This window comes from Indicator indicator, chromosome 3 (assembly GCF_027791375.1).
Source record: "Indicator indicator isolate 239-I01 chromosome 3, UM_Iind_1.1, whole genome shotgun sequence".
Classification (NCBI taxonomy): domain Eukaryota; kingdom Metazoa; phylum Chordata; class Aves; order Piciformes; family Indicatoridae; genus Indicator; species Indicator indicator.
This window is the reverse complement of record NC_072012.1, coordinates 34017049-34034020: the sequence shown is the minus strand read 5'-3', so window position 1 is coordinate 34034020 and position 16972 is coordinate 34017049. Positions and strand designations below refer to the sequence as shown.

The window sequence follows — 16972 nt, the reverse complement described above, 5'->3', positions numbered from 1 at the left end:
TTACTCATCTTATATCAATCATTATCATCCTGCAATGACCACAAAGTCTGACCTGGATGTGTATCTCTGCCTGGATCCCTTTTGCACTCAAGGACCTGTGCCCTTTTCCTCTGCCAGTATTATTTATCTTATAGTGGGCTTCCTGAAGAATTGCCGGTCTTTGGCAATTCTTGCTCTTGGAGAGTCATCAAAGCTAGTAGTGTTGTCCCCCAGCCATCACTGATGATAAGACCATCAGCTGCTGTGCCCTTCCAGTTCTCCCATTTCCCATAATCTTCCATTAGATAATACTTGGGCACATATAACCTTTCTTAAAAACAAGCCATCCCTTTCTTCTCTCTCTCTCTCTCTGTCTCTTTCCCCCTCATTCTCTGTCTGTACCACATGCAGTAAGTAGGGTTTCATATTGTCCCCAGTATATGGACCCTTTCCGGACAAAGGAAATCCTATAGCTCTGCTTCTGTCTTCTGCACAGACTGAACACAGAACCTGCCCCATAACACAAAATCCATAATGCTCCTAGAGGGATGAAGGTCAAAGTGATTTACCACAGTCTTTTTCTCTAAATAAAGGGAATGTAATAGAATGTTCAAGAACAACCTTGGCAATTTTACCTGAACTTCCCATGATGCCTTGGTAACTTTAAGCATCAGTTTGTCTTCACTGCAGGAAAGCCAAATGCTAAGAGCTGCACACTGAACCCAGAACTAACTTCCTCTCTGTCCGTAAATGTAGTCACTGGTTCACACAACAAACATGAGCAATTTATTTAACCTTGTTGAAGCCATTTCCTAATCAGTTAATAACAACTAATGTCTTACTTGCAGCATTACTTCTGGGCTGTCACAAAGCTTTTAGGGAGGTTTGGTGGAAAGTGCAAGGCAGCATTATTTTTATTTGTAACATTCTTTAAATTATTCATTCAAGTGCTGCACTACACATTTCATTCAGATGTCTACCCAACTCAAAGAACAATTAAAATATTTCCAGAATACATTTCCCATTCCAGATTCAGCTACAGATCAAAAAAGAAAGGCAATTGTGTAAACTGCACATTGCCATTAGCAGAAATACTCTCATTGAGTTACATGGGCTGGAACTACAGGGGGAAGTCAGCATTGGGCTTATATTGTAGTAAGAAGGAGCTCTTTCTTTGAGGGTTTTGTGCAACTAGCAGGAGAATAAGCATATTTGCTACATTTAATGATGCTACTTCCAAATAAAAAGGTTCTTATTTGTTTTGCACTTACATTAAAAATATTTTCTCTTTTTTTTTCAGTAGTAGTTATCTTGGAAGTGCTTTCAAACATTCATTAGCAAATGCCCAAGTAAAGCAGCTTTGCAGTGTTTCTATGGAAATATAGCTATTAACTGCAATGAGATGGAGATCATTCAAAATTGAGCTATTAAATGACCATTACTGAAGTAAAATGGGTTAAAAACAAGTTAGGATAATCTAATGACTTAATTTATCAAAAATAGATCCCCTGATACTTCCCCACATTTTTAGCAAATAACTGTAGTGATTTTTTTTCTTGTTTCATTCAAAAAATCTACTGGAACATATTGCAAAGAATCCTGGTTTTCATGTAATACACACCTCACTTCTGCACAGTCATTTGCACTCATATTTTTAGCTCTTTGTACGTGCAAACATTGAATTTTTCTGCATAACCTGTCACTATTCAGAGGTGACTGTGTCCCTTCAGATATAGCTGTGCTTTCAGAGAAAATTAGGTGCAAAATTCTACCTATTAGGGAACCTGTTTTAAAACTGATGATGTTGTATTAATAGCTTGTGAACATATTTACATGCCAGCGATGTAAAACAAAAGAAAAAAATAGTCACATATAGGTTTCTAAAATTAGAAAATCATCTCAGCCCTTCCAGTGAATCCAGTTCATCATGTATCTTCTTTGAAATACCAAACCTTACCATATTTAGACAATTTAGTTTTGTGACATAAATTTCAGCATTAGCAGAAATCCATGAGATTCAAAGAAATATCAGTACAATACCTCTGTCTCTGATAACTGCACTCTGAAGCACCCAAATATTTTAATTTGTGTTTAATTCACAATTTTGGTGTATTAATTCCTTAATTGTTAGGAAAACCAGGGGAAAGGGGAGCGGGGGAGGGAAAGTTGGGGAAAGATGGTGAAAACATGGTGAACGTCACCTAAATTGAATTGAAGCTCCAAGCCTATGCTGTGGAAGACAGCAGATGCAGCTGCAGGCTATTGATACTCAACCTGAGAGACATTTATTGAAAATGTTTCTCATATTCTCCCATTAGACTTGCTTATACGTGATCAGTAGCCAACCACTTGATTCTCCTTCTTTTCCTTCAATCCTTCTTCTTGCCATATTTTCATCTCCTTCTGCATTTCTTTTGTTAATCACTTTCTGCCTTTCTAGTGCACCATTGTATTTCCCTCTCCATCCATTTGTCTCTGTTTACCCCACAACTGTAGAGCAGCATTGCTGCAAAAGTCAACAGGTTTAACATGCAGTTTCTGAGAACACAGTTGTTTTTCTTCTGTAGATGATAGCTACCTGATTCTGGGGGTTTGATGTATTTTAACAATGAATAGTACCTATTTTACTGACTCATCTGAAGCTTCTGGCTAATGACCCAATTCAGAAAATAGCCTGTATCTTGCTTACTTTAAAAAGTCATCCTAGGATTCCATAATATTCAGAATGAAAAAAGCAGGTATGTTTTATCCAACCAACAAATAGTCACCTGTTGTTTTCTGCTTGTACTTTTAGTTTGATTCACTTAAACAGCTCTGGGAAACGCTGATACTGGAAAGGAAATACAGCCTTCTTCACTAAATGTTTGTTCTATTTCAGCCAAAATATAAAACAAAAATAAAATCAGTTTGGATGGCCCAAATAGAGAAGATTCATGAGTCCTTTTAAGGAGGATAATTAGGGCCAGGAGGTGAATTCCAAAGCTCCCCTGGAAAGTAATTGCAGCCCATTGACATACTGAGCATGTTTTGGCTGCATCAGAAATGTTAAATCTGTGTTTGGCCATGAATAGATTGTAGTTTGTAGTTTACTGAATATTGTGGAGTTTCTGTTACAAAACAGAGCAGTAATAATTTTTCTAAGACAGCTGACATGCATGAGACGGAAAAGAAAAATGGTTTTACTTCCTTTATAAACTGGAGCCTGACAACAAGCTTTTTTCCCCGCTATTTTTTTTTCTGTGGAGAAGTTGCAGCTGTTTCAGCCTTTCTTATTGTGTTCATTTTCAGAGTGTGACTGGGAACACAGGCTGAAAGTACAGCTGTTGGGTGCAAAGTGAATCAGGTATTTCACAGTGGTTATTTGATTAGAAAATAGCACCCAGTCACACTGCTGTAGTTGAGGAATCAGATTTTCAGCTGGTATAAAGCAGCCTTACCCTGCTGAAGCCAAAGAAGCTACACTGAAAATACAACTTCAAACTGGAAAAGACACTTTCATTACCAGCTAGTATTTTGGTGAAATTATAGTTTGCCAGAAATACCCACAAGACTATGATATATTCAGAAAAAAAAAATTATTTTTGTTCACTGCCAAGGTGATTTTTTTTTTTAACTGCCTGGAGCTTGATATTGTTTCAATGAGTGACTTTCAAGTGAAGAGCAAAGCTCTTCAGGAAGGGGAAATCTTTCTGATAGTTCTGGAGAAAGTGGGATATGGGGAAATTTTACGGGATTTATTCTGAAAAGCTCACATTTGATCCAGCCTTGATAATGAAGACAAGACCAATGCACCTGGCATATGCAGAGGGTGGGTTTTGGCATAAAAGGCTGAGTTTGGAAGCAGAATATTCTGTGTGCTCCTTTCACTTAAAGCTGGCCTCATCAAGGTAAAGCCCAAGCAACTACACTGCTTGTTGGTGACTTCCTTGAGGAAGAAAGGGATAGAGACATTTTCACTGTGCATTTTGCTATGGGCAGCCACTCTCTTTAGGTGGAAGTTTGGCAACAGGGCAGTCTTACCAGTCTGACCACACCAGTGAAACTCAGTGCACAGTGGGGCAGCACAGCACACTGTAGGGTGAGTAGCTCCCCCATGTACCTTCTCATGTTCACAGTGCAGGACTGTTGCTTCTAGAGGTAAGGAAAGGGTCTCCCATGGGTGTATATATATATATATATATATATATATATATACATATATATATACCCTGAGATACAGTCAACTGCATGCTGGCTGCAGTCCTGTCCAATCCAGCTGGACACGATCCAGCTCTAGCTAAGAAGCCAAGTGTAAGCAAAACATGGTCACACACTGTCATGTCTGAACAGATTCTGGACTGACAATGGCTTAGAGCACAAGAGCCAAAGCATGATGGCAGAGATAGTCCTCAATGGAATATGCCACTCATCCTCCTCAGGGCCTTGCTGCTTGTTAGACATGAAACAGTGGAGAAAAACAATGAACCTTATTTTAGGAACCCATTATGTCCCAGTACTTCTATCCAATATCACAGTATTTTTAACAGAATTTTAACTAAAATTTTAATGGAATTAGCTAAAATTTTAGTAGAGTTTTGGCTAAAAAGGATATATGGGATTAGAATAAATATTCAAGAAACAGAGTTTCTTATCACTGGCAGGAGCTAAGATGGATAAAGGACAGTTGTGAGGCATTTGATAGTCCTTGATGGGTTTCTTTTTCATTAATTTTGCTTATTGGTGTTGTGAGTTTTTTTTTTAATTATTTTTTTGTTTTATCCCCCATGATATGCTGTGGCAATGACTTCCATAATTTCATTCTGCTTTAAATGATGAAGAACTTCCTGTGCAGTTTCATTAACCTGCTGCCTTATGGTTTCGTTTGGTGCCCCTAATTCTGTCTGGTGAGGAATAGGGGTGGGACTTCCACAGATCAATGGTTTGGGAAATTTTCACATGCTGAGCATAAACCTGTTGGTTTTCACATCTAAGTAGACAGAACACTTGACAGTCACGCTCATTTCCCAGGAATACCTATGATTAAAAACAAACACCACCACCAAACGTTAAACACATCTCATTTCCCTGAAAAGAGAGAAATTAAATGTGTCAGAGCTGCTTTCATAGATTACATACCAGGCAACATAATGCATGCTATAGAAACCGGTATAGACAAAAATAACCACATCTGCTTTTTATTTGCAACTGAAGTCAAGGCTTAGAAAAATTTGTCCTGGAATTCAGCAAGAAGACAGCCGAGCCTTCAGAATTGCTCTCCTCATGCAAACAGCAGAATGGCAAGACCTTACCACTCTGGTAATCAAGGCTTAAAACCATGGTGTCTATCAGCAAAATTAGTTGACGAGCAAAAAAGTACAGAGCTTGCATCTTTCAGCATGCTCGTTCCAATCCAGTTTACACCGTAGTACACTAGAAGCCATCTCCTTTAAACCAATCAAACTTCTTGTGATCTAGTGCCTGTCCCACTACACAAAGGCAGTCATAATAAAACCCACCAGTGCAAGTTGCAAGCCATGTTGTGAGCAAGTGTGAGGAAATTAAGAAATACATGAGCATGGACCTTAAAACTTAAAGGGCCAAAAGGAGGAAAGAATGATAGGATGCCCATGGAGTCATTGCAGAAGTGGTCTTCAATGCCCATTGCTTCCCTGCTTCTGTGGTCCAGCAATTCACCTGGCTTCTCAGTACGGGCAGTTTGACCCATTTATGGTTAAATGCAAATTATACACACATTAATTTGTAGGAATGTGAATATTTGCAATCCCTCACACTTTATCATTTTCAAACCAACAGAAAACTGTGGCAGTCTCTTGATAAGTGACATTTTTATATCTACAGCTCAACTTTTAACAGTTTTATAATAGCAGTTCTTTCTGTGATAACGTATCTCAACGCTCCCAAATAAAAATCATTGGTTTTTTGAATAAAAATCAAATATTGCATAAAGCAAAATCCTTATAGTCAAATTCAAATCAACACCTGGTGCCAAATAACTGTTTCGAGAACACATATGTTTTAATACTCAGTTTGAGTAGAAAAGCTTACACTCTTCAGAAGAGATCCATTATACTCTCCATGGATTAGAATGATATACAGCATTTAGAGAGGACATATGTGCCCTTTGCAGGGCTGTTCTGCATATCCCAGGGCATTTGAGGCGTTACACAATAAAGTTAACCCTGAGCCTATCTCTGCTGGGTAATGGCCTACACCTGCCAGATATCTAGGGAAAAAATAACAATATGATACTTAGATGGGATTGATTTTAGAAGGCCTCTTATTTTTTTGCAGAAGATATTTCCACATGTAGACAGTAACATTTGTAATTCAATCCTGCTGACTAGCAGAACTGAGTGTCAGAATGATTTTCAAAAGAAGCTGTTGCATGCTGGTTTTCAACTCAAGTTATGGCAGGCTTAATTTTCCATATTATGCATAAGTAAACCTGGAGTCAAGTCTTTTACTTAACATGAAAACTAGCTGATGACAGTGAAAGAATATTTAAATGAATTATTTTAATGTTCATGGACCTAAGTGATTACTGATTTCCAGTATAAAAGATGTGATGATTCATGTATTCATTAATTAATTGTCAGCTGTTATCTTCATGGACACACTTGGAGCTATTCTGAAAGACCACATGCTTGTTTGGTTTTCTCTTAAATAGAAGGACATAATATTGTGTTTCCTTTGAGAGGATGTCTGGGGTTTTAGTTACTGATAATGAACGCGATTCTCAGAAAGGTTTTTTGTAAGAACATCAGAAGACCTACATGGTTTTAAATGTAGCATCCATCTAGTTCAGTGCTCTGTCTCAGTGCTCTGCAGTGGTGACAAGTGCATGCTTAAGGACCCAGGAAACACATGTAATACCTTCCACTTCACGCTTCCACTGTTTCCTATTCTGGGGATTTTCTGGGTTTTGTCTGTTTAGCTCTTTCCATGTACATGTGGACTTTCCCTTTGAATGTATATTCCTTTTGCATTCACATCTCATAGGACCCCACAGTCCCATAGATGATCACATATTACTAAAAAGTTTTACTCTTTTGTTTGCTTTGAACTTGACTCACTTTTGTCTTTTAATGCTGTTTATTACTTTTATTAGAAGTGAGTAAATGGTCAGTCTTTAGCCACTTTGATTCTGTATGCCTTTTTCATAGCATTTCCCCACCTACCCTACTCAGTCACTGTTCATTACAAGCTTTTGATCATCTTTGTTACCCTTTCCTGAACCTTTATCCATTTTAGCATACTGCTTTTGTCTTGAGGAAACCAGAACTTTACAGAGAATTCAAGGTTTGGGCAAGCCATGTATTTTTGACGTTAGGATGTTTTTTGATTTGTTTTCTAATAATTTCTAAGTTTTCATTTGTGGGTTTTTTTTGTTGGTTTTTTTTTTTTTTTGACTGCCACTGAGGAGTGAAATGATGTATTCATGGAACTATCTATCATATACCACTTTAAATTCTTCATCTTTGTTGTATTTCACCTGCCATTTTGTTGCTTTGACATGCTGTCTTACGAAGTCCTTCTGCCATCCTTCATAGTCTGTCCTTATCACCTTGAATACCTTGAGATCATCAGAAAACTATGTCACTGGACTTCACAACCACTGTTCCAGCTCATTTATGGGTATGTTGGACAGTATGGATCCCAAAACAGACACCTTGAAGAACACCTCTGGTAACTTCTTGCTGTTGAAAGAACTGACCATTTACTGCTGACATCAGTTTGTTCTCTTTTAAGACAATTATTTATCTGTGCAAGACCTTCCCTCCTTCCTAACTGCTTGAGTGCAGACACATAGATATACTTTCATTTGTTCTATTCTCTGAAGAAATGCTTGGTTATTAAATTAATTATTAACATGTAAAAAAACCCTAACAGAAACACTCCCCCCCACCAAAAAAAACCCAAACTTGCCCCCAAACAAACTAGCACTTTATAGCCTTTGTGAAAGTAAATCCTTTTATAGCACTGAACCATTCCCATGATAGAAGGAGCCCCTGTATGGTGATGTGTCCACGGTAGATTAAAGCCACACTGTATGCATACCAGCCCACTCCCAAGCAATAAAAATGAGAGGTTTCTGAAAACAACACTGGAGGCCTATGTAGTCTCTTCTTCCTTCTGGAGAAACTGTCTTCAGATTGCCTTTTTCTTTAGGATTATGTTGGATAAGACTGAGATAGAATTTCAAGGACTCGGCTGACGTATACAAAAACAGTTTTATAGACCAAAAAGAGCATTTTTTCATCTAATACCTGTTACAGCAGCAGTGTAGGCTGGTAGATAAGTTCTAAGCAAAATCCAAACTTTTATTCCATATTCACGTATTTGAGTGGCCTTTATGTCACGAGGTCAAAGTCTCTTCTCTTGGATTTGAGCAAGTGATTTGAATACCAGCCTCAATAAAACAAAGGTTGATCAGTGCTTAAAGTGCTGAATAATTTTTCCAAAATTGCAGAGATGGTATCCAGATTTTTATGTATTTCTCTGAGGTTGCAATGCAGATGTGTTTAAAGGGTTAAGACTGTGGCTCAATCAGAAAGAATGCCTGGCAATAAGAGGAAGCCTGGATTAATGATAGAGAAGAATTCTTAGCATTTTATAGCAGTGGGTATTCTAGATGAGACATGGCTAATGATCAACTAAAAAGGTATTTGCAGCTGTGGTGCTACCTCTCCCCATAATGCCAACATTAATCAAGCTTTTTCATGCAGCTTTGCAGTCCATTCTATTTTTCATTGTCCTAAATATTAAAACAGAGCTCATGCCCTAATACACTGAGTCAGAAACCATACTTCTATGTCACCAAAAATTACCAGACCCTATTGATTTGTAAAAGCTGTGCTTTCTATACTGTGAAACAAGCCCTTAGCAAAGACTAATAAAGCCAGTTTCATTTTTAAAGAAAAAAAGCCTCATGTAACCCCAAACTGCAAATACTTTTAGGATGTGAAGCACTTACCACCATGAATAAACTTCTCATCTATTTTATTTAAGTCTTGAATTACAACAAAACATCATCTGTAATTACATCATCTCTCTAGTTTTTGGAGTCAGCCATCTTGTTGAAAGCCTTTGGCAGTGTGAAAAGCCAGTGAAATCGTGTAAGTCAATGTCCTAGCTGTTCTGATGCTGCCTTCGGAGTCAGAAGAAAAGCTTCATTATAGTGAAAAATTAAACATTCGACATACAAGTTATTTCCAGAATGGCTTCAGTCTTTTTAAATAATGAACCCCATTGAATCTCAACCTCTCAGAAAATGTTCATTATCTAAATTCCTTAAGTAAACTACACGTGATGGAGCTTTTGAAACACGAACATGATCCTCCCTCATGTAAACAATCCTCTGCCTTTGTTGCCTGATGCTATCACATTTGGGCGCACATCCTTCTGGATTGCAGGCCCAAGCCTATAAAATCTCGCTATCGAATATCCACCCCAATCTTCAGATGCTTTATGCCTCTGCTTAACAGCCGTGACTCATCCCATTAAAGTCAGGGAAGTTACAGTAGTGAAGTTAAGCGTGTGCTTGCAGGAATGGGCCCAAATTCTCAAAAGTATTGAGGTAACTCAAGATGCAGAGAGATGACTAGTGGGGGAATTTCATGCTGGTGTGACTAATCTCTCTAAGATCTCCTAAAATCAAGAGAGAGAGAGGGTGCCTGCAAAGGGGATTCAGGACAACTAAATTAGGCTTCTGTTTTGGAGCGTCTTCCCAAAGAATCCTTCAGCTCTCCCTGAGCTCTCCCTGTCATTTTAGAGTTTCTCTAAATGCTCTATCCCGGGCACTGGGCTCCCACACAAATCTGGAGGAGTCAGACCTCCAGGTGCCCAGACACATCTTGCAAAAAACTTGCTTACAGCAATAGCTACCTTGCTAGCTCTGAGAATCGAGCCCTGTGGGCTTAAGGCCTCTGTAGTACTGCTCACAACGACAACCTGCACCTGCCATAGCTTTGCACTGGGCTCACGTACATCAGACCCACATGTTGATGGAGGGTAAAGTTTACTTTTTCAAATTGAAGGACCAAATTGAAAATAAATGGAAATATCTTTGACTTTTGAAGGCGTGGGGAGTTTTAAGATTCTTCTAAGTGTACAGGGCTGACAAAATGACCCATCTTCTTTTTTACTGTTGATTTATAAATACCTGGAATTAAAGGACTAGAAAACATGCAATGCCTTCTTCATACTTTAATAAATACGATGTACTTTGAGGATCCTCCAACAGCCATGATTTTACTGTGTTAAACAAAGTAGATTTTATAGCACTTTAATCAAATCATGATGGAACATTATGCAAAATATTATGCAATGTAATGCAAAGTAATTAATGCAGGCAGAGAAGTGATAGGAATGTAAGACTGCTCAGCAGCATGCATTTGTGTCACACATTGCCTGCTGATTTTCCCAATTTATTTCTTTTTTAGATAGTGGTTTCCCGTTCAGAACCCACAGTTCCACATGTCAGCTTTCAGCTAGACTCCCACCCTGTCTCTCCCCAAGTTGTTGTCAAGAATTCGTTAGCAGATGATGGCTATACCCTGGTAGTGACTGGGAAAAAGGTGAGTAGTTCATAATCTAATCGTTTTGTTCACTGTGGAAACCTGCCTTCAGAGCAGCAACTTTCAGTGAGAGCAACTATTCATGCTGTTGCTTTATGCTCTGTATCCTCTCAGCCTTGCCATTCCCTTGGGAATACTGGAGGGGCAAATTTCCTCCAAGATCTTTTTTTTTCCCCTACTAAACAAAACAGGCAAATATTGAGAAATGTTGAAATAATGTAAGAGCTGTGATATAAAACAACAAAAGCCAGGAAATGCAAATTTTAAGGCTGAAGCCCTGTCCTTATTTCAAATGCTTGCAAAGAAAGACCACACAATGGCTTAAGAAAAGAATGGTGCTCACAGTTTCCTGGCTTTTGTTCATTTGTGTCATAACTCTTTAAGGAGGGGCGTGTGTGCAAGAGTTACATGGGTGTGTTTAAAATTGAGAGTCAGTGTTCATAGTAAGGTTTGAAAGTTTTTTTAGCATGTAGTCTACACAGGGTTAATAAAAGATTAAGAGTTGTCATAAATATGCTACTGTCATGAGCAGATATGCATTATAGAATAGGTTTAAGGCATCAGCAGATAATATTACAGATAATCCTAAACCCTAATCGTAAGCAGTAAGTTGACCCTTCGAGTTCTATAAGAATTTACAGAAATACATCAGCCATTTTTAAAGATGGTTATTAATCATTTACTGGAAATGGACAAAGGGTATAACAATAATCTTCAAGAAGATGTCCAGAATAAGGAAATACCTTAAGGAAGGTACTAAAGTATAAAGAAGTAATTATACAGTAACATAATTAAATACTAATTAATATTTTGACTAAAAAGGATTATTATATATTTAGAGTTACTACTATCATAACTATCCTGGTATTTAATACAAATTTTAATTCATATTTTAGGTATAGTATAGGGGTTTTTTATTGTAGGTATTAAAAAGCAAGTACTTGGGCAGTGACATGCTGCGTGTCACAGATATTAATACAGCTTTGCAAAAGTTAAAATTTTTACAACTGTATTAACTAGGACACACTAAGATACATTTTTTTCCAAGAACTAGTGCAGAACTGGGAGGAGCATGCTGCATCAGAAAAAAATGCTACCTTGCTGTAAACACCAGATGCTGGTAGTAACTATATAACATTAAGATGCCTTTAGGATTTCTCCCAAGCGAATTTAAAATCATGTCAGTTAAATTACTTATAAGATCCTATAATTACTGAGCGAAGGAGAAGTCGAACTGCGACTTGTGCATCTGAAATCTGAGTAACACCACAGTTCATTGCATAAATAGTGACTCTCCTTGCCACTTTGTGTGTGTATTAAAAGGGTCTGTGCACCATGTCTTTCCTTCAACAGATAACAAGGATCCCACTGAAGGGGCCAGGCTGCCATCACTTCAGGTCCTGCAGCCAGTGCCTGTTGGCACCTCCCTTCATGCAGTGTGGCTGGTGCAGTCAGCAATGCCTCAGGTCTTCTGAGTGCCCCAGTGGCACATGGACCCAGGAGACCTGCTTGCCTAGGGTTTATGAGGTAAAACAGTGGATTTCTCTTATTTATGTGAGGGAAGAACGTGGTCTGCACTCTGCGGATATTTTCTGTTTATTTTTATGCAAGTATGATAAATTGTCTGCTCTCCTCAACTTCCCCTTGGCCTCAGTGTCCATAAAGCCTCTGGCTGGATGCATGTACTGTCCCTGAATGCTGCAGGCTCAGGCACTCACAGTGGACAGCTCTGAATGATCATCCTGGCTTGCCACAGATGAGCCTTGACCCTGCAAAGCCCTCATGATGGGGAAACATCATGAGTTTGAGCCAGCCTGGTAGGGGTCTGACAGGAAAAGCCAGTCACACAAAGGAGCACCCTTCCTCTTAGACCACTCTCAAAGGGAGAAGACACAGCCTGACCTAATGCAGGAGGTTTCTGCCCCCTGTTCTTTATCTGTCCCATGCTAGATCCAGTGATGGAGGAAAGAGTGGTGGTTACCTGTGGGGGAAAGTCTCTCTCTTCCTTACGTGTACTCTGACAGAGCTGTGAACCAAAACACCACCCTGAGTGAGATGTTTTTTTCATTATCTCTTTCCCTGGCTCCTTGTTCTTATGGGTCCACTTTCCACCGAGAACGAGCCTGTAGCTGCACTCCTCCCTGGGAGAGGGGACAGCTGGAGGCTGCTGCCAGCCAGCCAAAGCCCATCAAGGGTGTGCAGGAACAAAACCTTACAGATGAGCAGAGCCACACTGGCTTGTTCCTGGTTTAATTTAGCTATGGTTAATGCAGGGTTCATACTGGCTGGCTGTACGTGTAACTGAATCATCCCATGTGAAGTGTGACATAGCTGTGAAGGCAGAGGTTTTACAGGGCAGTTAAAGGACTAGAAAACTGAAAGAAGGGCAAGCATAAAACTTTCTGGTACTATTTAGACCCATTTATCTTTCTTTAGTGCATTTAAACTACACCATGCAGTTAAAAATACATTTTCCTTTATGGACCTACAGCTTATAAATGGAGATCAAAATTTGACATACCAAACTCTCAGAGGGAAAGGAAGAAAAAAGGGGGTTTTAAAATAAAGAATGTATTTCAAATGATGATTTCATGTGCAATAACTTTTTAAAGAGCAGACAGGTAAAACTGCTAATAATTTAGAAACACATTCACAAAGTGTTCTTTCTTTTCCATGTTCACCTTTCAGGTACAGAATTTGGAACTAACATAGGGAAAGTTCCATCAAGCATTATAGGAATCAAACCAAAATGGATGGAAAGGGGATGTGTGTGTTTGCCTTGCCTTCTATTGCCATTTACCGTTGGTCAGAAGCAATGTTAAAAAAATGCTAATGTGAAGAGTTTACTTGGCTTTTGTATAAGAACACATTTATTCCAAAAATGCAATACTAGATAATCAAGTAATCCTTTTTTTCCTTAGTTTGTATGAGACCATGAACCCTCGATTCAAAGGAAGACACTGAGAATTAGTCTTGATGTGTTTTCATACACCTCTGCAGGCCCAAGCTGCTCACTTATCCTCTACATCGTTTTGTCTTTCCTAGGGCTCAAGCACAAGTACCATCCCTTGATGTTTTGCTCTTGGCAAAACTTTACAGCAGTGGCTCTGAAAAGACTTTTAAGGCTCTCAACTGATTAGTTTCTTATTTTCAGAGGTGCTGAGGTCATATAGCCCTCTTAAATTTCAGCAGTTTTAAGAAGCAAGTGCCTGAGCCCATGCAGAGATGCTTAGACCAAGAGATGCATCCCCAAGGCCACCTCTACAGTCTCTACGAAGTCACTAGGTGACTCATTCAGGGGAGCACACCTTGAATGTGGCTGCAGGAATGGGGCTGGCCAGGTGCTCTCCTTCCCCATGTGATTCAGCTCTGCCTACTCAGCACAAGCCCAGTCTACCCTTGTAATGAATATGGATCTGTGGCACTGATAGAACTTAAAGTGAAATCTCAAATTACATCATGCCAACGTTTGTAGAAGTTGCTTCTAGAAGGCTTGTAAGAAAAAAAATGCAGCTTAAAGCTCTTTGGATTGCTAGCTGTTAAGATAGATTTCATGCTCTACTGGACCATGACATTTCACATTATTACTGAAAAAAATATAAAACAGATTATTCATCATCTTCTGATCTGTCTTTAAACCCATATGCATAAAATATGAGAAACAAGCTTGGTTTGTTCTTAACAAACAGAGGATGACCTGCTTTGCATAGTTTCTGAAATTCAGTCTGAACACCTTCCCCCTCTAATATTTTGCAGCTTTCAGAAGGACAGATTGCTTGAGATTTGTCATTCGATCACTTTAACCTGAGAGAGAACACAGAGCTTCTCTGAGTGTCTGGTCCAATGGACAGTAATCTTCAACAAAGTTTTCCCAGGTTATTACATGGAGTGGTGTACAATGGAGAAAAAAAACCCAACAACAACAAAAAACCAAACCAGAATAAAACCACAAGATTTTAATCTCAGGATAGATGGCAGAGGAGAGATCTAGCATTTTCCTGGTGAGCCCTGCAGATCCTTTGTCTCTCTCTGCCCAGTTTTAAGCACTTTTCCTTGGAGCTGTGGGTGGTGGGGAGCAGTCCCCCACCCCAGCCCTTCAGGGAGTGCAGAGTTCCAACTCTGCCTAGGCATTTGCCATGCTACAGGCAGGGCTGGCACCAGGGCACAGCCCTGCTCCCATCCTGCACCTCAGCACTGTACTGTACCCTGCTCCCATCCACCATGTCTGCCAACATCAAGGCATGTTTTGTCAGCCTGGACAAGCAGTGCTAGAGGAAAATTAGGGAACTTGAGGGAGTGTCCTCACAGACCACTTGGTGCTGGAACCAACTGCAAGCATCTGCTTCTGGTGTTCATGTTGTGATGGAAGGTGAATGGCATGAAAGAAGAAACAAATTGGTCTCCAACCAACAAATTGGTTTCTTTGTTGTGATTTAAAACCTGCCTGTTTAAGTTGGGGACTGTGCTGGATATTTTCTTCCAACAATTTATAGTGTATGTGGATATTAACATAATGACTGTCAACGTAAACAAAAGGAAAACACAGTCCTTAACATTTTTATGAAAAGAAGAAAATTAAGCTTTTTCTCCCTTAACTCAAAGTCCGTGGAGCTGCAGGGACAAGCAAAACGGAAGGCCTTGCCGGAGAACATGCTCCATGTTTTCAGTGGAGTTTCCTTGCTATAGAGGACTCTTGAATCCAGAATATCATAGCATTTAGAACTGGTTTGGGTTTTGCTTACTTTCTGTTACTACTTGTGCAATGTAAGCACACAGGAGTTACCTACATATACTTCGGTTCAAAGTCCAGGAGGCTCACTGTTCGTTCCCACTGACTCTCACGAGAACAAGTCTGGGAAACCACATTTGAGTTTCAGAGGTTTTTATGGTATCAGAACAAATGGAGCAAAGATAAAGACACAAATAAAGTCACTCTGGAGCTATTTCTGCAGGACTTAAATACAAAAGTTTAAGATTTTGTTTATTTTTTGCTATCCACTCAGAGGTCTTGCCTCCTAAATTTGCTGGCAGAATGCAGTAAACACTTAACTCTCCTTCAATTAAGGTTGCTATCACAAGTCACTTTTGGCAGATAAGATGTCTGAAAACCAGTTAAGTGCCTTCAGATTTTACTCTGGATGGCTTTGTGAAGCCTGATTTTGACACCCTTACTTTGCTAACTTAGGGATTACATTTCAAACTCTTCAAATGCCGCACGTCAATGCATTATTGTGCAAAAAACTGAGACATCCTGTACACCCACAGAGCAATTTCAGTTTCTATTAGGGTTCTGTTACTCCAAAAATAGACAGTGTGCTGAGATACTAAGTAGAGTGGAACACTCGGATCTGAAGTCAATCCAGATTTGAAGAAGAAAAAAACAAAATGCAAAAAAAGCAACCCAAAACAACAAAGAAAGAAGGGAAAGTTAAACTTGGGAATTGCACAGACTCCACGGGGTACAGTCCTGCTCCACACTCTTGGCTGCAGTGTTGCGTGTCAGGGGGCTGTGCAATCATCACTCCTTTTTTTATGGGATTTTTGCAAAAGTACTATTCCTTCACACTTTCCCTCTTTGCTCACTGAGAGCTGATTCAAAGCTCATGAAAACAGGAAAGATTCCTACTGGCTTCGGTGCATTTTATCAGACTCTTTGTCTGGTTTCTAATGAGGGCAGTAAATTTTGCCATATAGAATATATGGCATAATTCTTTTGAAGGATTCTTCAGCTGCTGTTCCATTTACAATAGTTCATTTGTGAGAGTCTTGAAGTATAACTACAAGAGAATTGAAAAGAAATGTGCTGTCTTACTGGATTTCCAGATGGAATAATAGCCAAGTATCTCTCAAACACTTTCCTTTCAGCTTGAAAATTAAGTCAGGTCCTTTGAAAGGCACAGCTGTATTGCATTTTAGAGCCAAAATTACTATCACTAAAGCATTAAGTCCAAGATATATAGGCCCTCTGACCACAAGTAGAAATTCAGTCTTTCACTCTCTGTGGTTTGTCCAGTGGTTCTGATATGTTTGCAAAATTACAAGCCCTCAACCAATGTATTTTATTTCTCTTTTTTTTTTTTTTAACTGGTACTTCCAACCAGTACTTTTACGGAGTTTTTTAAGATCCTACAGTGTTCCTACATTTTTTCCCACCATTGTTATATTTTACAGGACAATTTACAATATACAGAAAAAAAAAGCGTTTCCTTTGTAGATTGTCTCTGTGTTTCTGAGGGGTAGTTTATTTTTAACTCGGAATTAGAGGTGACCAAATGTAAAAGATTTAAGGAAAGAATAGCAAAAGTTATGTTAACTTTATCACAGCCAACATGATACTGGATTATGGTGTCTTTGAAGCTACTTCACTGTGAACCTGACTTTCATCAAGCTGACCAAAAAATGGTCATTTTGGAGCT

The 16972-nt window shown here is 39.1% G+C and overlaps 1 protein-coding gene across 1 annotated transcript in view; it reads left to right on the top strand.

Moving 5' to 3' along the window:
* Nucleotides 1–16972, top strand: part of MET (MET proto-oncogene, receptor tyrosine kinase) — a 54497-nt gene that overhangs the window by 15904 nt on the left and 21621 nt on the right. The window contains exons 3-4 of the mRNA XM_054399535.1: nt 10422–10556; nt 11910–12083. Of these exons, the coding sequence (XP_054255510.1) occupies nt 10422–10556; nt 11910–12083 (309 nt within the window). The remainder of the gene's footprint in view (nt 1–10421; nt 10557–11909; nt 12084–16972) is intronic.